Genomic DNA, 23775 nt, shown 5'->3' with positions numbered 1-23775 from the left:
ATCCGTACCTACCACCTGCAATGGGCTGGCTTTTCTATTTCTACCCATATTGCAGTATGTGCCTTGTCCGATTTCTTGTGTAACCGCAACCACAATGGGAGTAAAAGTGCTCCTATATCGCTAGTTCAAATTAGGAGGCTAAACTGACATTTTAAACCCGAACCGCAAATACGCATATCTACTTTTAAAATCAATTCATTATTTTTTATTTCCACCATGACGATATACGATGGAAATCATAATCCCTACCCACGTGACACTAGAGCAGCCGTATACAACAAACGCAGACAAAGGAAGGGGTGGGTATGAACCCGGAAGTGAAGGAAAAGAAAGGTTGCGTCAAGTTCCAATTTGTTAATGGAACAGAGCAGCTTTACATATTTGAACAATACTCCAAATAAGGCGCCGAGTGTCACGTGCTGTTAGAGACGTTCCCCAGGCGTCACTTGTTCATGACGTCACGAGGAACTAGCAAGTACCAGGAAAGAAAGAATAGTGAAGACGCTTTGATAGTGCCCTTCCCCTGTGCTGGTTCTTTATATTAATTTTGTAGAGGAATATGGTGCTTGATGGTTAGTAGAAACGATCAAGGAGCAATTGGTGCCAGCAGAAAAACGTGGGGGCTCGGGCGGCAGGATGGCTGAGAAGTTTGACAACCTGGAGGACCATTTGGAGAAGTTCGTGGAGAACATTCGCCAGCTGGGAATCATTGTTAGCGACTTCCAGCCCAGCAGCCAGGCTGGCCTCAATCAGAAACTGTGAGTAGCAAAGCCCCTGCCCTGTGGACATTGCGCCTATGTATCAGCTCTCATGCATAGCATTTTATATGTATAATAGCGGCATTTACATTAGGGGATTTGTTGCATCTGTATAACTGCACTTACACTGGGGTGCCATTGTATCTGTGCAAAATCACTTACACTGGGTGTGCCATTGTATCTGTATAAAGTCATGTACACTGGGGGTGACATTGTAACTGTATATCAACATGTACACTGTGGGTGCCATTGTGTCCTTATAAAATCACTTACTCATTGGCTGCCGCTGTATTTGTATATCAGCACCTACACTCGGGTGCCATTCTTTCTGTATATCCGCATGTACACTGGGGCTTTAATAACAATAGGTGGACTTCCAAATAAGGACTTCAGTATAGATGTTCCTGATAGAAAGCAGTTAGATTTAATGAAAATACAGTGGGGAAAATGAATATTAAACACGTCAACATTTCGTGAGGAGAGCCTGCTCCTGGGCAGTTCATTCCACTTCTGGATTATGGCCCCAATGGTGCTCACTGGAACATTCAGAAGCTTAGAAATACATCTATAACCAATGCCATCAGTACATTTTGCAACAAAATGGTGTCAAAGTGTTTTGTTTTCTTTTACCCATCATGAGATGCTTCTTGTATGATACCTTGGTAATGAGAAACCTTTTAAGGGTAGGACTTCACGATGCGAGAGGAGCCGACACGTCGCTTTGCAACAAAACGCATGTGACTTGTCGGATGTTCTAAAGAAACAGGAAGTGAAGGAGAAATTGCAGGTAACGCGCTGCGTTTTCATCCGAAAGTCGTGTAAATGTAGTTCTTACCTGTGATTTCTCCTTCACTTCCTGTTTCGTTAGAACATCCGACACATTGCATGCGTTTTGTCGCATAGCGTTGTGTCGGCTCCTCTCGCATCGTGAAGTCCAACCCTTAAAGGCCATCAACTAGGACTAAACCTGCTGATATTAATTTGCACTGATTGGGAACTGGATTGCTTTCTAAATACTGACAGATTTCAGCAGGTTCTTGGTTTTCTATGCCTTTTTGCACCTCATTTTCTTCATTTGTTCAATACTTGTTCCCTATGTCATTCCACTTTACTACATGTAACCATTTATGGAGACTTATTGTTTTCAGTTTTTGTAAGGGTTGTTACCAACTGGTGTAAATTTCATGTCAATAGCCCTATTAGAAATATATTTACTGAGAAAAAACTTTTGACGTATTCAATACTTATTTTCCCTGCTGTATATTTTTAAGACCACATTATACTGAGTGTGTTACAAATAACACTGGGATTTTAGGGATTTGGTTACCTCAAGAATAAGGAAGAAGAACGGAATGATTTAATATTAAATGGGAATTTTGTGTTGGTATATTATAATACAATTGCATATTGTATTATTTAAAGGGACAAAAATAGTGTAACATCTAATGGGTCTGTTATTCCATAGTAATAGGATGTCTCTTTCCTTCTAGGAATTTTTTGGTAAGGGGCTTGCAAGATATTGACAAATGTCGACAACAACTTCATGATATCACTGTACCCTTGGAAGTTTTTGAGTGAGTACCAACATGTTCATTCCTGGGAGATGGGGGGGATTCTGTGGAGACTTTGCTAGGCTAACTTTCTAGATATCTCAAGTGCCTTTTTTAATGGAACCTAACCTTCCATGTAGCCAGCCTGTCCCAAACCACGGAACTGCCACATGAACAATTTTATTGTACTGTAATTTGTTTGCCAATTTTAGGTTACCGGTAACATTTCTTTTGTTTGGTCACTAAAATATTTTCTGTATTCTCAACACCTGATGCAATTTGAGTTACCGTACTAGCTTGGAATAATCTGACCTGTTACACATCACCAAAAATTCGTGAAATGGTGAAAATTCGCCAAACTTCACTGAAGTCTATAGGCATCTACATTTTTTGTCACGCATTTTATTGCGTAATTTTTGCTGCAAAACTGGGTGTAAAATTTAGCTCATCCCTACTCTTGAGATCTAAAGCAATCAAAACACACTTTCTGCAGGTTTAGAAATATATTATGAGATGTCGCTGAACTGTAACTCACAGCTACTTGGTTGCATTGGCACTTTTAAAAAAACTGTGGCTGCTGTTTGCATTGCTATTTTGAATACATGTGATTGCTGGGTGCACTGGCACTGCTTTTGAACAAAACAGTGTGAAACTGTGGTAAATTGATAGTTTCCACTTCCATCACTTTTTCATTAAAGGACCAGTAACCCCAAAAATTTTATCTAAAAATTCCATTCCAAATGCTAAAATAATAGCCATACCCTAATACATTGATATAAATTACCTTAATGTCAAAATAGCCTTTCTCCATGACTCTCTGTAAAATGGCGAAAAGGCGACCAGTTCCCACAGCGTGCTCGCTCCCGACGTGTTCCTCCACACAGAACCGGAAGTGAGGAACAGGAATTTTTTGGTGTTACTGGTCCTTTAAAGGAGAAGGAATGCCATTGGCAAAAATAAGGCACCCCCAAGTGGTTGTATTTACTTAGCTGACACCCTGGGGCCAGTGCTCTTATCAGCAGAAATCTGCCTGAGGTTCTGCCAGCAAGCACCACTGAACAATTGTAATATTCTCTTTTCAAATCTCTTGGGGCAGATGCATACGAAGTATGTGGTGCTCTATGGTAGAACCCCGGGCTGGTTACGTTTTCTGCTGATCGGAGCACCGGCTGGGCTGTCAGGTAAGTAAATAATCACTTGCTGCTGCCTAACTTTTGTAACAACACTTTTTTCCTTTTTTTTTGTCATTTCTTCAATTACAATACCAAGCAAGTAATGAGAGGTTACTGAGCTGTAACTTACAGCTACCTGACTGCACTTTGTCCCAAACATTATGGTGCCCTGAAATGAGGGGACCTATGTATACAAACTGTTGTGATTTCTACATGGTGAAACTGAAATGTTGGCAAATAACTTAAGCCTGAAATATGCACCTTACTCACGTCTGATTTTTTTGATTTTAAATTTTACACACTGAGTAGCAGAGGGGTAAATCAAAAAAAATGTATCTTTGTCCCAGACATTATGAAGGGCACTGTGAGTGCCACGTGATAAGACATGCAATAAGAAATAAGTTCCTGTCCAGCAAAATTTTCAGTCTAAGTTAGTGGACTGCCCTGCTATTTATGCATGTAAGTACATAAAGGTTTGGACAATCCAAGACTTGGAAAAGGTAGCATCTGAGGGGTTGAGAAATTACCTGAGGATAAATTTGGAGGTAGAATTCAAGAGGTAAGGAACAGCAAGATAAAAATGTTTATGATGAGAGGTAGCAGTTGGAGCGGATGGTGTGAAAAGAGGGTGGCTTTGAGAGTAGTGGAGGAGATGGCCAGGAAGGTAATGAAGAAATGTAGCAGAGGAGTGAAAGGCTTTGAATGTTAGCAGAAGAATTTTGTGGGCTATCATTTGCACAGGCAGCCATAATATAGATTTTACCATGGGAAGAACATGTTCCATCTTAGGAGAGAGTAGAAGGATTTTAACATTAGAGTTTAAATCGATTGTAGGGGAGACAGGTGGGAATTAGGGTTGCCACCTGGCCCGGTATTTTACTGGCCTGGCTTGTTAAAATGATGGTTGATCCCAATGTTATTAATAGTGAAAAAATATAAATATATAGGAAGGCTGGTATTTTTTTCCAGAATGGGAATCTTTCTTGTAAAAGAAACGGTTGTATCTATTATGGGGAAAAAAGCAGCAGATTTTGGCAGTAACATTAATATCAGTAGAGTAGGACAATGTCTGATCTAACCGAGTTAATCATACTGTGTAGTAACATTAAAAAGAGGATATGGGTCAGGTTTGTTGGGAAAGACTATAAGCTTTGTTTCCAGCTAGGTTTAATTTGAGGTTGTGTTGGTTTATCCAGGAGATAACAAAGAGGCAGTTAAAAATTCGGGTCTGAATATCAGTGGTTGTTGAAGTACTGTCTATGCATCTGGATGTCCCCTCCATTTAGGTGATATTTAGGACGAAATTAAGAGATTATGAGTGCCTGAGTACTGAGCCCTGAAGGTCCCTCACCCTAAAATGAACTGGGGAAGAGGCTGTGTTAGCAAAAGCACCAGAGGAGAGTTTAGAGTGGTTGGGGAAAAAAAACAAGATGCTGATTTGCATTGCATGGGAATAGTCAACAATATCAAAAGGTGATAAGTACAGCAAGTAGTGTTGTTGGACCATGGCTATATGGAGATCCAATACAGGGTGGTAGTTACACTGGGTCCAGTGTAGCCTTGATTGGGCTTGAAACCAGGCCAGTTATATCAAAAAGGGGAAAGTATCAGAAACTAGAGAAGGGTAGTATGAGAAAGGAGAGACTACCGTAAGAGAGAGCTGTGTGCAACAGAGAGGGCACATGAGATTACTGTGGTAAACTACAGAGTTGTACAAAACAGCAGGAGGACTACAACATTTTTATTTCGCCAATTGAGCGGATCTCTCCCCGATATGCCCACCTTGAGGTGGGCAATGTCGGGCTGATCCGATCGTCCAACGATCGGATCTTAATGATGGGTAACGGGCGGTCGGATTGCGGGACTGCATCAACGAACAGATGCGGCCGAGATCCGACAAGATTTTTAGTCCCGTCGGATCGACATCTGGCCAGATATCAATCGGGGATATCAATAAGCTGCCCACTTGGTCTGTCAGCAGCTTTTATCGGCCCGTGTATGGCCACCTTTAGTGAGGTTGCATAAGATGGAGATGAAGCAGTATCAGCCTGGATGCAGGAAGCAATTTTGACATGAAAATGCAAAAGCTCCCTTGCTTCGGAGCTGAAATATGCTTTGTGTGTCTGCACCTGGCTGTGGAGATATGGTGGAGAGAATATTTCTGTCCCTTTCACAAAGCAAATGGGAGGTCTAGTCTCTAATATGCCGTGCAGGCTTGGTTCTAATACAAATAAAAAATATTATTTGAATAAAGTCCAAGAGTAATGAAAACGTTAATGAAAACAATTTATCAGCAACTTTCCAATATACATCAATTAAATATTATAAAGTGGGTTTACATTGTGTGATTTGAAGTTGAAACCACAAGACAGATTTTGCTTTCAATAGCAATAAACTTATCTTTAAAACCAAACCATTGAACATGTTAATTAAATTTATTATACCTTAGTTACTAGACTGGATCTAAGTTTGGCCTTATGACACAATTAATGGCTTGTGCAAATCAATAATACATTCTATTCCGTTTTTATTCAATTTGTTTTATTTAGTTACATTGATCAAGGGCGCAATCCACAGCTTTATACCAAGGAGTGCCTGGAAAGAGCTTTGGCTAAAAATGAGCAAGTCAAAGGGAAAATTGACACCCTAAAGGTAAGCTTTATGTATTCTTTATATATTCAAGTGTATATAAAAATATTCAGTTCAGAGGGTTGAAGTCTTCATGTCAGTTGAAGATGTAAGAATCTGAAACAGCTGATTGTTGGCAGCCATTGAATGGATCTGCTATCAAAATAAAGTCCATACTATCCAGCATTTTAGCTCACAGTTCGGTAAAGAAAATCTAAATATTGTCATATTCTGACATTAAAAGTTAAACACTGGCACACTCAGGGTTGTATATTATTCAAAAAAGAAGTTTATTCACAGTTCTTGAGGACCATCACCAACTGTTACCCTGCCACAGCACAACAGCAATTACAGGAGACAAATCACAGATTCCAGAAAAGGGGCTATAACACCAACTACTCAATAAGCAATTCTCGAGATCAAACTAATTCACACAGGAGGACTTACTGTTGGATAAACCCAAGGCCAACAAAACAGAGCCCCCATTGTTTTTTTCCACCACTAACTCTGAATTTCTGAGACAGTCTGTCTCTACAGATTGGCCAGTAATAAATATAAATGAAACTCTGACATTGTACCAAACTCCTATACCCATTTTTGGCTATAGGCAGAACAGAAGTTTGAGGGACATACTGGTAAAAACAGACTTTTATGGTAGAACCAAAAAAGATAACTATTGGCTCTCTTTCCAGTGCAAACCATGTTATAGATGTCCCAATAATGTCACATGCAGATGTTTATTGGTGGGATCGGACTTTCCTCATCCATACACTGGAAAAATTAAAATTAAATGCGCCTCCGCCTACAGAATGTATACATAATAACCTGTCTGTGTGGACTATACTATGTAAAATTACCGATATGCTTAAAGGGATACTGTCATGGGAATTTTTTTTTTATTTAAAACGTATCAGTTTATAATCATGCTCCAGCAGAATTCTGCACTGAAACCTGTTTCTCAAAAGAGCAAACCGATTTTTTTAATATTTAATTTTGAAATCTGACATGGGGCTAGACATTGTCAGTTTCCCAGCTGCCCCCAGTCATGTGACTTGTGCTCTGATAAACTTCAGTCACTCTTTACTGCAGTACTGCAAGTTGGAGTGACATCACCCTGCTCCCCCTCCCAACAATGGGAAGGTAACCAGATAACGGCTCCCTGGTAGATCTAAGAACAGCACTCCGTAGTAAAATCCAAGTCCCACTGAGACACATTCAGTTACATTGAGTAGGAGAAACAACAGCCTGCCAGAAAGCAGTTCCATCCTAAAGTCCTGGCTCTTTCTGAAAGCACATGACAAACATGTCAAAATGACCTGAGATGTCTTCCTCCACACCAATATTGCAACTAAAAAAATTCACTTGTCGGTTCAGGAAAGAAATTTTATTTTGTAGAGTGAGTTATTTGTAAACATTATTGAAAATAATGACCCTATAACATATCTGTGTGTGGCAATAGTAAGTGATTCCTTAGGATTATTATATAATTTGAAGGTAAAATTATAGTTTGGTGTTTTCAGTCAGTGGGATGACAATCCGGTGTGAGTGAGAGACCATGTTTGCTTTAAAGAACAGTGACCCAGCAAAGCCTGATCACATATACAACACGTTTGTTCACCTCCGAAGAAAACGTTGTTGATGAGCTGGGAAAGGTTACAAGGGTTTGGGCTCCACCAATCAACAGTCAGACAGATGGAGAAAATTCAAGAGGGAACCCAGGGAAACGTCTAAGCAACTAAAGGATCACATTGGTGAATGCTAATGTTTATGAGTCCACCATCAGGAGAACACTGAATAACAATGGTGTGTATGGCAGGACAGCAAAGTGAAAGCCACTGCTCCTCCCCAAAGATATTGCTGACCATCTACAGTTTGTTAAAGATCATGTGGACAAACTAGAAAGATACTGGAAAAATCTTCTGTGGATGAATGAAGCCACAATACATTTGGAGAAAGAAAAATTGCATATGCATTCCATCTGTGAAACATGGTGGTGCAACTGTTCTGGTTTGGGCCTGGATGGCTTGCCATCATTGAGGAATTCTGAACTATACTAGAGGATGCTAAAGCAAAAATCAAGACATCTGTCCATGAATTGAATCTCAAGAGACAGGGGGTCATGACAAAAATCCTTAATACACAAGTGGTTCTACCAAATAATGGTTATAAGAATAAAGTGAATGTTCTGGAATGGCCAAGTCCAAAGTCCTGACCCTAATCCAATTGAAATGTATGGAATGTCCCAAAGAGAGTGGTTCATGTGAGGAACCCACCAACATCCAAGAGCTGAAGCTGTTCTGTATGAAGCAATGGGCAGGACTGATCAACGGTTACTGCAAACGTTCAGTTGCAGTTATTGCTGCACAAGATGGTCACACCAAACAGAAAGCACGATTTGCTTACTTTTGCCATATGCAGATATGTTATTGGATCATTTTGTTTTCAATGAAGACATGACCAAGTATAATAATTTTGGTTTCATTTGTTTAACTAGGGTTTTCTTCATCTACTTTTAGGACTTGTTTGAAAATCAGATGATGTCATATTCATATAAAAATATAGAACATTTTAAAAGGTTCACACACTTTCACGCACCACTTTATAGTTTTTTTAGCTGAGACAAGAATGAGGAAGAATACAAAGACCAACAAAATAATGGAGATCGATTTGAAGTTAATTTGAATAAGTCTGTCTATAACAATTTAAAGTGATCTTCATTTGCAGGCATACACTGTGTATTCTAGCACTGAACCTTGGTTCTTGTCTTAAGGGCACCTACCACTGAAAAATTGTTCCCCCCACCAGAGGTGCAGACTAATAAAGCCCACACTTTTGTCGGGGAAACCATCATTTTTGCAAGTCTCTAGTTTGAACTGCAAGTCATTGTTTTTATTATCCTTAATTTATATACTGTAGTACAGGTATTGGATCCGTTATTTGGAAACCCATTATCCAGAAAGCTCAGAATTACGGAAAGTCTCCCATAAACTCCATTACATTCAAATAATCCAGATTTTTAAAATTGATTTCCCTTTTCTCTGTAATAAAACAGTAGCTTGTATTTGATTAAAAGTAAGTTATAATTATTCCTTATTGGAGGCAAAACCAGCCTAGTAGGTTTATTTAATATTTACATTATTTTCTAGTAGACTTTAGATATGAAGATCCAAATTTCAGAAAGAACCAAGTATTCTGGATAACAGGTCCTATACCTGTGCTTTACAGAGAATGCACATTTTCCTCATCACTTTGAGATTATTATGTGCTGTTTGATATATCACCTTATCACCCACATATCTGCCTACATGTACTCCCGTCCATTAAATGTAAATTACATTTTCCCATTACTATTATTTACTTAAGTTAAAGTCGAAATCAATTTAGTATTTTTTTTTTTTTTTTTAAATGCACATACTGTTTAATAATTCTTTGTTTTGATGAATTAATGGCGCTGACACCATGCCAAGTAGTTTGCTTGATAAAACTTCTGGAAAAAAATCAAAACATTGGATGGTCTCCAGTAAATACTTTAACATAAATATATTCTATAATTCTTTGTATTCCACATAATGTGTACTGTGATTGTTTAATTTGGAATTTGCCTAACACAGGTAATTGGTTTTGAATGCTTATTGTATTTTTTAAAATTCATTCTCATGGATCTGGCAGCTTCATACGCTTGTAGCGTTACTAATATGCAAATAGACAGCAGGTTTTCTGGCTTCTGTACATTGTGTGTGCCTTAGGGTTTCACTGGTTCTATACTCCATTCATGCTGCGCTTATGATGTGACTGGTTCCTGGCTCAAGGCTTTGTTAGGTTTCATCTCCCTTTTCTGTCATTTACATTGTTATTTCTTGGATTCTTCTCTTAGGCAGGCTGCACTTTTATGCCCACTGCTTATGTGTAAGTTATAAATGTATTTTTATTTGTTACAAGAATTATGAAGCCATGAGCACTGGGTCCCCATGCACTTATACACAAAAAAGCAGCCCTGGATCCTTTTGAATTAGTTTACTTTTAGAAAAGACGAGTAGATATAAAAGCTATTATGCAGAATGCTTGACACCTGGGATTTTATGGATGAATGATCTTTCGGTAATGTGGAGCCCTATGTATATGGCTACTAAAAAAATTTCAAGCTATTGGAATTGCTGAACAATGTATCGGCCCAGGGTAGTAATCTAGTGACAAATGAGTTACCATCTTTTTTATTCCTGGGATCTTTGCTATGGCTCTGGGCTATACTTCGAATTATAGAATTAATAATTACAGCAAGCAGGTAGGAGCCATTTCGTGGACACTGCTATTAAGACAAGGCTTGCATCATCTCAAAATCTTGTTTGTGCACCATAATGGGGGACCTGATGTCCAACCCCATGCATTGGTTACACAATTAAATGAAGAGAACAGGGGCAACGTGGGGAGTGCATTTACATCTAGTAAGTGCTGAATGGAAAGTGAAAGTAATTGCCTACCCCGCGTCTATGCCTAAGGCATAGACAGGGGCAGAAAATAATTGATTGACAGCTGAGATTTTTACATTTTGAGTTTACAACCTTTATGAATGCTTGAATAAAAGAAATAATTTGGGTTTCATGTTTAATTTGAAAAGGACATTATTATACAGCTTTTTATGTCTAGCTGACGGGTCCCATTTAAGCCTAATAATTCAGATTAATGGATAATAATGGATGATGGAAACACTGATTTATATGGGTGGGATATTTTTCTCTAAACCGCTATTTAGCTTTAATCAAAATCAACTTTCTCAGGTGAAATACAATTCTTTGTGCTGTAAATCCCTGTTAATATACAGTATTGCATAATATATTGTTCTAGATTGCGTATGCTTGACTATATTGGTCAATACCACATGAAAAGTATTTTGAGTCATGAGACGTCTCCTCACTTGTATGCAAAGCAGAAAAGTAATCCCAGCATTCTTTGGGCTAAAACCACTAGGGAAGGAATCCAATCTACTATTCTTCTGCTTTTATTTTATATCCAGCCTATTCTTTATGCTGGGTTGTCATATGTCACATAGAGGCCCTATAGCTCAGTTGTTTTAGAACGAATAAAAATGCTGTGCATAAAATGGCTATTGATATTCTTGAGTTGCACAAGGGTCCTATGTTACACTTTGGTACTGGCCGGGTAAGTATGCCGCTCTACCAAGTGCCTCTTGGTATGTGAAAACGTTACATATTCTCTTCAAATTCTATTTATTTGAGGAGCTTGTATTTTCTTAGTTTCATTACTCCTTGGTGGCGCAAATATAACTGATCACACAGGTCAGTTGTTATGGATGCTTAGATAATCGTACCTCTCTGCATTCTTAGAAGTGTATGTACAGCTGTCATGCTAATTGTAAATTATTTCCATTTTACAAAGAATGTGTTGACAATGAGGCAGAAAGTCAACTTAATTTATTGTGAAAATATATATATTGACAATATATGTGTACTTGCTCTTCATACTCCATTTCATTTAACATAATTCATGAATTAGATCAATATTTGATTAATAAGGATGCTAAATATAACCTAATAATTTAGTATCCCATGCATATCTTCCTATGCAAGCAGTGTCCAAAATTTAGCAGATTCATGCTTATAAAATGAAATAGTGAAAATGCAGGGTTGCATGTTTTTGCTGATATTCATGCCTAAATACTTCATTTCATTCTTTCTTATACAGAAATTTAAGAGCCTTTTAATTCAAGAATTAAGCAAAGTTTTTCCAGAAGACATGGCAAAGTACAAAGCAGTAAGAGGGGAAGATCATCCTCCTTCATAAAAGCATAAGCTGCTCAGAGGAGCGAGAGGAGCATTCTCCTTCATAAAAATGACTAACCCTGGAGGATTTCCTCTCAGAAAGAACACTCTAAGCAGAAATGATTAGTTCTGATGACAATTCAGTGACTCTTGCTCTGCAATAAACGTTATGAGTGTATGATGACAAAAACTGCCAATATGAAACAATTATACACCAGGCACACCACAATCTCTGTTCAATGCAACTATGAATATATCTGTAATAAACTCAAACTGAGAAGGATCCTTGTCAAAACAGATGAAGTTGGATGTCAGAGGATGCATTAGGCAGAACTCACCCTTTAACTTGTACAACGCTTATGAATCATGTCCCTTTGCTTTATACAACACATGATTAATGGAAAAATAAGTAATGTCCACTACAAGCATTGTGTTGGATATTAAAACTACAGAAAGCATTGTCTAGCAAATTTGTAATCATTTACTTCCTCTAAGTTTAAAAGCCTTTACTATTCATATGCGACAGCCAGTAGCATTGGTTTTGAAACATTTTATAAAGCCTAATGTATTGATCTCTGTATTGGTTGATGTGGTATTAATAAATTATATTTTGGCTATGAACTGCGGAAGCAAATGTTATAGATATACATAGGATAGTCTATTACTACTGGAAGGAAGTGGAAAATACTACACTGGAATTGATTGGGGTGGTGATAATACATTTGAGAATACAATCGGCATATGAAGTTAAAACGATGAATAGAGGTGAAAGTTCATTAAATTAAATAAATAAGTGACTTGTGGGACAATTCATTTTGAATCTAGAAGATATCTGGTTCGGAAGGATAGAGGTAGCTATTTTCTGCATGGAAAGGTAAAAAAAGAACACATTGCATAGTAAGTTAGGTTGAACAAAAGACACCCATCCAAGTTTAACCTTTTATGTGTAGGTAAAACCTGCCTAACTGCTAATTAATCCAGAGGAAGGTAAAATAAAATAACCCCTTCTGAACCCGGAGAGGGGGAAAAATTCCTCACTGACTTCAAGATAGTAGTTGGTCCAATGCCTGGATCAGTGTGTTCAACAATCTATTTTCTATTTGATTACTTGTCATACATAGGGGGTATTTATTAAAACTCACATTTTTCTCAGTATTGTAAAAATAAAAATTTGACCTAACTCCCAATCATGATTTGGCTCAATTTACTAAAAAATCTGAAGAAAAATTGTACATGCTAGAAAAGTATTGACAAAATCGTGCAACAATTTGAATCTTGTGACCTTTTGTAATTGTTGTCAGAAAAACACAAACTTCAAGTTTTTGACCAAAAACTGCTCCAAACAGCCCAAAATCCTCGAAAAATCATGAAGGCAAAAAACATCTTCCAATTGTAAAAGGAAAACTTCCCATTGTCTTTTACAGGTTTTTAGCTGGACTATTTTCATATTCAAATTTTTGCAGTTTTGGAGCATATTAAACCTTGAAAAATGTGTTTTGGTTTTTTTTTCCACCAGAAAAAAGAGGCTTAATTAGGCCCCATAATGTTCATTAAAGGTGCAGATTGCTTTTGAATAACATTTTTGTATGATGCAGAATAATATTCTAAGAACATTTGCAATTGAATGAGCTAAAGGCACAATATTTTGATCATTTGGATTCAGTTTGGCCAGATTCAGCCATATCTCTGTCCTTCCAGACATTACTTGATAATTTTGTGCGTTAAATCAGTACAGTACAGTCAGTACATCTTTTGACTCCATGACTCCTCAGTTTATGGTACCTCCAACTCCTAATGTATTTAACATGTTGACTGAAAGAAGTTAAGTACCAACATCGCGTACAAAGAATTTTATTACTGCCAAAGCTCAAAAATATAAACCTCATCCTTTGGTAATTCTTAACCAAAATCAAAGTTAAACAGCATAAACCAAAAATAATTGGAAAGCATAAAATAACCTATAGTATATATTGATAACATGCAGTTAGGGGGCAGATTTATCAAGGGTCGAATTTCGAAGTGAAAAAGAAACGTCGAAATTCGACCATCGAATAGGGTAGTCAAAGGATTTTTAAGATCATACTTCGAATCGTACAAGCGTATGATTTAATGGTATGATCGTACGAATTTACAAAAAAATCCTTCGACTTCTCAAATACTGGCTATAGGTTCTAGGAGGTCCCCATAGGCTAACAGCAATTCGGCAGGTTTAAGGTGATGGTGTCGAAGTCAACGTTTTTTAAAGAGACAGTACTTCGATTTTCGAATGGACCAATTTGTGAAGTATTTTCCATTTGAGTCGAAGTGGCCTATTCGATGGTCGCAATACCCAAAAATTATTTAGAAATTCAACGTTTTTAAATTCGAAAATTCACTTCGTCCCTTAGTAAATGGGCCCCTTAAATTCAATCCAAAATTAACTATAGGATTGTTCTTAAAATCAGAATTGCGTCTGCTGGACGGCAACATGCCTTGTTGGTATGTTGGTTTTATGTAGAAAAAATGCTGTTTAGGAACCTCACAAATTATTAAATATAGAAACGGTTGTATGAAAAAAGAATAAAAAAACAATGTGAAACTGATTTAATAAACATCCGCTACAGTTTAGTGGAATTTTCTAATCTCAACGGTTTTAAAAGGCATATTAACGATGCACAATATGTCTGCACTCTAAAAATATTTGATAAGAGTAATAATTTGTAGGAAGATTGTTCCGAATTTGCCTGATCAAAAGGGAAAAAAATCACATTATTTGCAAAAACCATGGTTGCTATTGCACATTAATTTAGTTCTATTTTTTTTCTATTGTGGTTTCTCCACATGACTACAATGCCACTTTTGTTATAATCTTGTTGCCAAGCAAAGCATAATTGAGCTCTAATTGCTCTATTCATATTGAAAATGGCCAAACACATGAAATGTTTTAAGTCTGAAAAGAATGCAAATGTTTAAAAAACATCACGGATGTATCAAATACAGTAACAAAATACAAGAATGTAGAGTTCTGCAAGCACAGCATAATAAGCTTGCATCTTCACAACAGCAGCTTCATATTGTGTAATAACCCTTTATACGTATTACCGTTTGTATTTATGATGTGTGAACACTTCCAGCTACATCTGCCTACCTTCCTTTTATTTGTTTTTGTAGTGTATATGTGCCAGTGTTACCTTTAGCTCAAGCATATATAACGTCTACCAAATTCTCCCAAGTGGCCAAACAGCCATAAACTGGCAAGTGGCCTTATAGAAACTAGTGCATTCTTTTTTTATACATTAACAAAAATACTGATAAAGGATTAAATGCCTTTAAAACTGGAAAGCTAGTGGAAGGCTAATGCCACGCCAATATTGCCTGTTTCCGTTCTGTGTCTGTATATAGTTACATAGTTAAATTGGGTTTAAGAAGACCAAAGTCCATCAATTTCAACCCCTCTTAATGAACCCCACATCCATACACGTGCACACTCACACTGACCCCCTCTATATACTCGCACTGATGTTTGTCTATAATGTCCTCTAATGTACTTATAAAGTGTAATCATGTCCCTTTGCAATCTTATTTTTTTCAGAGAAAACTACCCCAATCGTGAAGTCTTCCCTCATAATTTAAGTCTGCCATCCCCTTAACTAGTTTAGTTGTACGTCTCTGCACTCTCTCCAGCTCTCTTTTAAGTATTGGAGCAACTGCATTGCATACTCAGGTGAGGTCCTATCAGGGAACTATAAAGAGGCAAAATTATTTTCTATCCCTTGAGTTTATGCCAGACATGATATGCTTTAGTGTCTACAAGAACCCATAGATCCTTCTCAGTTTAGGAAACCCAACACACTGCCATTTAGTGTATAACTTGCTTTTATATTATATTGCCAAAGTGCATAACCTTAAATTTATCAAGATTGAACCTCATTTTCCAGTTTGCTGCCCAGTATTCCAATTTAGTTAAAGCACTCTGCAATGTGGCAGCATCCTGCGTGGAAGCTATAGTTCTGCACTCTTTAGTATCATCAGCAAAAATAGAAACAGTACTTTCAATGCCCACCTCCAGGTCATGAATAAACAAGTTGAAAAGCAAAGGACCAAGTACAGGGCCCTACTGTATTTTACTAACAACACTGGTCCAATTAGAAAATGTTCCATTTGCCACCACTCTTTGTAGTCTATCTTCCAGCTTTTAGCCTGGAAATTGCATTTGCAAATATGCATGTTTGTATTACAATCAATCTCATGTGCACTAATTGCAAGGATATCCCTATTGACACACAGCAGAATTGGTAGTTATTCGTTTTTTTCTCATATTGTCCTGCTGCTGATGTCATCAACAAGGAGGATTCATCGCACATCACGGAAAACATAATCCACAGGGGCTTTAGTTGGCAGGTCTGGCAATACCGAAAAGTTGACCCACCACCGGCCCATACCAGCAACACCACATTTTACATAAATCCGCCTGACCTGAGGCTACTGTATATCCACACATCACTAATGTAAATTCTGTATTGCCGTATATGTCATCCCTACAGAAATAAAGAATAATAACAATAATACATGTTCTCAGCATTACTGAAAACAAAATCCTTATTGTTATTCTGCAGGTAAATTATTAGCACCAGGGACTTCAAGATACCAGCGAGCATGACATTATAGTTTACCTGACCAAAGTCTAATTGGAAATTCCAAAAGTAAATCGCTGTACACCTCAAAGAAATTTCACCTCAGACAGCAATTAAAGCACGTCTCAAATGTAGGTGTTCCATCCCTAGTTCTGACCTTCCCTTTCTTCTTCATGGGCAATAAAAAGCAACGTGTAGAAGCGTAAAATATCCTGTAATAAATAAATAAAATTGCACTCACAAGCATGTGGTTTTGGTTCGCATTAAAATCCGCATAAAATCAATAGGTAGCAGTTCAGTGTCTCTCTTGCGTTTCTCCACTGCGTATGTCTCTGCTTCACAAATGACACGCCTCCACACTTCCTTGTCACCACTGACACGTTTCGCCGTTTAGGCTTCCTCCAAGAGCGGTCTTCATCTCTTACCACAGTTAGAGATACTTTTGGGGTGCACTAATTTACTTAACACTAAACACATGTTTGGTGATATATTAATTAAGAATACTACACTATATTATTTTTCTGTTTTTTTCCCCCTCAAAAATTTCTTTGAGGTGTACAGCGATTTACTTTCGGAATTGGGGAGAGACAGAGAGCCTGACAGTTGCTGGACTGGGAACACGCTGTATTTGGGACTCACGCTGTTTTTTTAAACAAAGTCTAATTGGGCAGTGATCTGATGCACGTTTTGAATTTGCTTTGCCTGTTTTACCTTTTTCACGCTAAAGTATTATTACTCAAATTCATTGATGGGTTACTCAAGGATGAATAAGCATACAGTTAAAGTACTAAATTGGCACATTATATGAAATAATCACTATCTTTGCAACCAAATTACATTAACTTTTTCTTATTGAAAACTTTTGAAAAAAATTCACCCTTTGATAATGGTTCATGCCAAGCTGGTTAACAAATGAGACACCTACCATATTCAAAGTCAGTGCAGTGACATGGTAAAATAATTGCAGTTATGACATTACTTAGCCAATAATGGCATATGATGTCCATGCATTATGCTATGCAGGTGTACCAAAAATCTTCTCCAGTGTAGCTTACAATCAAAGATTCCTTTCATGTTAACTAAAAGTATGGTCAGTTTTATAAGGAGCTAACTGACCTGTCTGTGTGTTTTGCAGTGTGGGAGAAACCCCACACAGACATGGGGAGAATATACAAACTCCAGCCCAAGCCGGAATCAAACTGCAGACACCAGCGCTGAGAGACAGACGTGTATTGAATTGTAACTGTAAAACATTTACATTTGCAGCATCTTTGAGCCCTTGTCTGGGGGACAAGAAGATAACAAGCACAAACTTTGCCTAAAAATGTCTCAAGAATTAAAATATGTTGCTCTTTTTTTAAATATTTATTTGGCACACTATTGCAAATGCTATATTTACTCATAGTTAACAAAATTAACAGTGTAGTGGATGTTTCAACCTTATATTTTTAGCACCATCTATAGCAATGGTCCCCAACCAGTAGCTCGTGAGCAACATGTTCCTCTCCAACCCCTTGAATGTTGCTCCCAGTCGCCATTAAAGCAGGTGCTTATTTTTGAATTCCTGGCTTAGAGGCAAGTTTTGGCTGCATAAAAACCAGGTGCACTGCCAAACAGAGCCTAATGTAGGTTGACAATCCAAATAGGGACAACTAAATGGATAATCACAGCCCTTATTTGGCACCCCAGGAACATTTTTCATGCTAGTGTTGCTCCCCAACTCCTTTTACTTCTGCTCACGGGTTTTAAAGGTTGGAGATCCATGATCTATAGCAGGGCTGTCCAACTGGCGGCCCTTGGGCTGCATGCAGCCCGCGACCCCCCCTCATGTGGCCCTCCACATCACAGTCTGCCTGCTGTGTTTGCTTACCATATATAAATTTTAAAAGGTATCACTACAGAGATTAACTGGCCCCTGCATTGTTTAAACCTCACATTCAGACTAATCACCTGCATTGTTCACACCTGTGATCCCCCTGCATTGTTCACACTTGTGACACCTCTATTGTTCACTGCCCTAAATCCCTGTACTGTGTACACCTGAGACCCAGACTGAAACTGCCCACATTTATCACCTGTTCACACCTTATACAAAATGCTAATGGGGCACTAGCACTGTGTCACTGCATGTAGTACATTTTAGAGTGGTCCTGATTCCTGTCTCCTGCTCTGTTCTGCCTTCTATATGCTCCCTGTGTGTGTCATACTTTGGTATTAGTTCTGGGGCTTGTTAGCATTTGAAAATTATTGTTAGTGCCCCCTAAAGTGTTTAATCATATGTTGGGGTAGGGTAGGGGCAGGGGAGGAGGAGGCATATGGATTTATGGGTATGTCTTAATATGACTTAGCTTTTTTCACATATGAGTGGCATCCTTGCCAGGGCAGGCACAAGGTAGTTTGGCACCCTAGGCAAGAGCTTCAATCAGTGCCCCCCTGTCCTGCATTACCATTTCCCTCCTTACAATGATGGTTTTTAAATAAAGAAAGCAAGAAAATGTACAACACTTTTTCATTTATATTACTGCCCCCTGTACCTGTACCAGTACCAGTAAGCTCAGCAGCCATCCATCATACAGCCCTCCTGCAGCCATCATATTGCCCCCAATCTTTACCTGTGTCAGCAGCAGCCAAAAATAAATCTGATCACATCATATTGCCCCCAATCTTTACCTGTGTCAGCAGCAGCCAAAAATAAATCTGATCACATCATATTGCCCCCAAGTATTTATGTCACTGTGCCAGCACCCAGCAGCAACAGCAAACATATGGGCCCCAAATCTGTACCTAGCTGTGTCAGCAGGAAGCTTCAACACTTTACAGTAATAGAAAGAATGTCTTCAGTTCAGTACAACTGTGTAAGGCTGAGAGCAGCGAGAGCCACACCAAGCAGGCCGCCAGCTCTCTGCCTCTCTCTGTCATTTAACACATCAGTGACGTCATTGACACGTGTATGCACGTTGCGGTGCACTGCACAGAAGGAGCTATTACTTGCCGGCAAGAGGGAGAAGGAGATGGATTCCACCCAACTGGGTGACCATGATTACTGAAACAAATTATTAAATAAACGCTTGAAAAAAGTGCGCCCCTCAATGATGGTGCCCTAGACAGCTGCCTACTCTGCCTACCCCTAGTTCCAGCCCTGATCCCTGCAGCGAGCACCAACCATTTGGTTTTTTATTGTGCTATTAATGTGGACATGGTCTTGCGGTAACATGGGTGTGGTTTAAAGGGGGTGTGGTCTAAAATCAGGGAGTGGCTAACACTGGCTTCCGTTATCGGCCCTTGACAATGTAGATTGGAAAAATTCCGGCCCTCAGTACCATAGAAGTTGGACAGCACTGATCTATAGTATTACCTTTATCCTTACCAATTGTTAAACAAATAATATATTTGCATATCCTGATAAGAGAAAAGTCTCCCATCTTGCCTTTTAAAAACATTTATCGTTTCCTATCCTGGTGATCTCCAAGGACTGTGTTTTACAACAGATAAACCAATTCCGGCTTGTATGAGCAACATGTAATTATCAACAAAACTAAAACTGCTTGTCCTAGTGTATCTGTCTTAGTAATTAAAATATTTCAAAGGCATCTGCACAGCAACATGCTAGAATCAAGCCATTTACACATTTGCTGCAAGGACTCAGATGCCAGTAATTACAGGTTAATATCACTGATAAATTATGTTAAACAGAAGAATTCAGGAAATGCTGGCAATCAATAGACACTGAGGAAACACAAAGATCCAACAAAGAAAGGCAACGAAAACACCAACTTGTTGATGAACTTGTTTCATTAGTCCCCTGCTGTCAATGGACATACACATGGTGTCCAAGAATTCCGATTGAGGTTGTTTCTCTGTTTGATAATGTACAGTGTTAGGCAGAATATCAAATGACAAGGGTGCTGATTATGGACCTGGCTATCAAAGTAAAGAGTTATATTTATGATGTATTCTTCAATGCACTCTGGCTGTATGCCACTGAGTTAGGAATAATCTGCAGGTTAGAAGATACCCTTCCCTACTATTGCCCGTGATCAGTTACTCCAGTCTGAATATACAGTACATGAGGATAACTTGCTCAACCTTGAATAGTTGTGATTTATCCAAGAAAAAAAAGAAAGGTCACATGAAAAAACTCAACACCTAAAAGCTGTCAAGTTTCTATAAAAATCATTGGGAATTGTATCTTATAACTCTATTTCCCAGTTAATTTAAAACATTTAAAAATTTTTCCCCTTGTGGGGGGGCCAAGCTAGTCGTAAACCAATATGGAAGGGAATTAGGATAGCTCCAAGAGACACAGGGAGAATTTCTGCTTTTTCACTATGCTACACCACAGCAAACCCACAAGAAGAGAAAGAGAATAGTACAGACAAGCAAGGGGAAGATAATAATGCCTCCAAAACCTTTAAATCAACAACTACTGATCACCACCACCTCAAAGACCAGCGGAACATATGAAAACAACAAAGGAACTAGTTATAAGATCACCTTATTGGGCACAAGAGTCGGAGACCTGGAAAAGTGCCTGGATGATATCACCTAATACATGGTAGATAACATTATGGCAATCTACTCACAGCTTGAGCAGCTCCACTATAAACAAAAGGATGCACAAAACAGGTGTCGTAGGAACAATACTTGGCTATGGGTAATTCCAAAGGTATTTACAGAAATCAAGACCTTACTAATAGATATATTTAAAGAGCTCCTGCCAGACACTCCATTGGAGTGACTCAAGATGGATAGAGCCCTGAGGCTCAAACCAGGCCTGAAAGAGTGCCTGGGGGATGTAATAGTGCGTATACACCTCTACAAAACTAAAGCAGCAATAACGACTGCGGTTAGACCGACCAGAGAGCAAGAAGTAGAGGATCATAGAATTGCCCTTTATCCAAATATATTCAGACCACTAATGGCCAACACAAGATCACTTACAAATGAGGCTATCCATTTTTGCTCCAAGTCTCCTATCAGAACCACACACTTACTATATAGAGCCTTAAAAACATGACAAGCTACTCTCTTCTCTTAATCTTCTGAACAATCAGTCACCTGAACCATGAACAAATCACCTGAAACAACCTAAGCCCTGCAGAGAGGACACTTGAAAGCTGAACACCTTTAAGGAAACCAGCTTACAGCACATATGGAACCAGTGAGATGAATATTTTACCTCCACCCATTTTCAACACTGCTCCATGCTGTTTCAATTTATTTGCTTAGGCTCTTTGGCCTTATAACTTCAGTGTTTAATATAATCATCATTTATTCATATAGCGCAAACAAGTTACGCAGTAACTATGATTGATTAATTAAGGTACTTTGAAAAAGCTTCCCTAAACAGGTGGGTCTTTTGGGAGTGTTTGAAAGTTTGGAAAGAAGGAGAAAGTCTGACAGCTCGAGGCAGAGAGTTCCAGAGAAAAGCTGAAACCTGAGGGAAGTCCATGAGAATGGTCTGAAGTGATAACAGAAGAAGAGAGGAGAAGGTCAAAAGCAGAGCTAGGTTGCCTTAAGGAGTGTATTTTGAGGTCAGAGATATAGGGTAATAATGAGATATAGGGAGGGGCTTCATTGTTAAGGGCCTTGAATGTAAATGTGAGTAGTTTGAACTTGATTCTAGAGGAGATTGGAAGCCAGTGAACAGTTATCCATAAGGGAGCAGCTGATGTTGAGGGTGAGATAGATGAATGAGTCTAGCAGCAGCATTTACAACAGATTGGAGTTGTGTAAGGCGACTTGTTGGTATACCTACGAGGAGTAGGTTGCAGTAATCAAGGAGGAAGATAATAAGAGCATGGATACGTGTTTGGTTGTGTCCTATTCAGACAATGTTGTGCAGCTCAATATGACAAGATTTTCCAAGTGTTTGTATATCCGGTGACACTGAGACATCCAGGAGAAGACAACAGAAAGGCATTCTGTAACTTGGGAAAGGACAGAAGGAGAGAGGTAAGGAGTAGACAAGCTAAGTTGGTGTCATCAGCATAAATGTGGTACTGAAATCCAATGATTAAATACATTTTCCTAGCGAAGTAGTATACAGTGATAACAGCAGAGGGCCTAAGATAGGGCCTTGAGGAACTCCAACAGAGAGAGGAAACATAGTAAAAGTTTAGTTAGAGAAGGCAACTTTGAAGGAATGATCAGTAAGATAAGATTTAAACAATGAAAGAGCAGTGTCACGAATGCCAGCTGAGTTAAAAATGTCTAGGAGGAGTGTGTGGTCAACTTGTGTCAAATGCTGCAGAGAGATCTAGAAGGATAAGTATGGAATACGTCCCTGTGCCTTGATGACAGGCGCTTCCTCCACTAATCCTGAGAGACACTGAGATACTATCACTCCCTAACAGTAGGCATAAAGCCTGCCATGGAACAGTGGCATAGGACATTAAAGTGGACTCATCACCCAACAAACTGTCACCAGTGGGAGTCACCAAGTTAACAGTCTTTCGTTTTGTTTGTTTGTCTCTTTTTTCTATACCTTATACTGTATGTCTACACCTTAACTACCCTCCCAATCTCCCTTTTTCCCTCACCGCCAAGGACTCTTGTCTTCACAAATCTCTAGCCGCAACTCATCTGACTCTGCTGCATACCCCCAATAGAAAACTGATAGACCGATAGCTTTCAAAATAGCAACACTGAACGGCAAAGGCCTTAACAGCCCAGTGAAAGGACACATAGCATGCCATGACTTGATGGCAAGTTCTCACAGAAACTTAATTTGGCAAAAAGAACATAAAATATTGGCATAAAAACATAGACAGGGTATACAGATGCAGCCACTTTGGTTTGTCTGTTTGACACAGAATAACTAAACACAGATATCCCATTTATCTCATTTAACACAGAAAACTGTGTCATAACATCCCATCTAATTAAAGCATTCACCATTGTGAACAATGGTGCTTTGGTATGCTAATGAAAAGGTTAAATGCATTAAATGAGTTAAGATAACTTTAGATAACACAGTTTCTTCAATTAACTCTGAGTCATGACGCATTTAACTCACAAATCCAAGTGGCTTCATCTGTACTTCTCTTCAGTCAGACACAACACAAAAGTGGTTGGCATCCTTATTCATAAACATTGCCTATTCCAAGTTAAGGAGCAACACTCAGATAATGATGAACACATCTTATTGGTGAAGGACACTTTATTAAATTCAAAAATAACTTTCATACTTTACTCCCCCAATGATAAGCAAACAGAATTGTTTTGTTCTCTAGTACGCAAACAGAACACAGAAGCTGCAAGCTTATCATGGCTGG

General features: G+C 38.5%; 1 protein-coding gene across 1 annotated transcript; it reads left to right on the top strand.

Annotated features, from left to right (window-relative positions):
• The first annotated feature begins 494 nt into the window (after positions 1–494).
• med10.S (mediator complex subunit 10 S homeolog) lies at positions 495–12506 on the top strand. The gene is given in 4 exon segments (NM_001091763.1): positions 495–758; positions 2249–2332; positions 6030–6132; positions 11809–12506. Coding segments are annotated over 4 exon segments (408 nt in total). The 5' UTR covers positions 495–636; the 3' UTR covers positions 11908–12506.
• Positions 12507–23775: the final 11269 nt, after the last annotated feature.

Source organism: Xenopus laevis, chromosome 6S, assembly GCF_017654675.1.
Source record: "Xenopus laevis strain J_2021 chromosome 6S, Xenopus_laevis_v10.1, whole genome shotgun sequence".
Classification (NCBI taxonomy): domain Eukaryota; kingdom Metazoa; phylum Chordata; class Amphibia; order Anura; family Pipidae; genus Xenopus; species Xenopus laevis.
The sequence above is the reverse complement of the archived record's forward strand: the minus strand, read 5'-3'. Positions and strand labels throughout refer to the sequence as shown.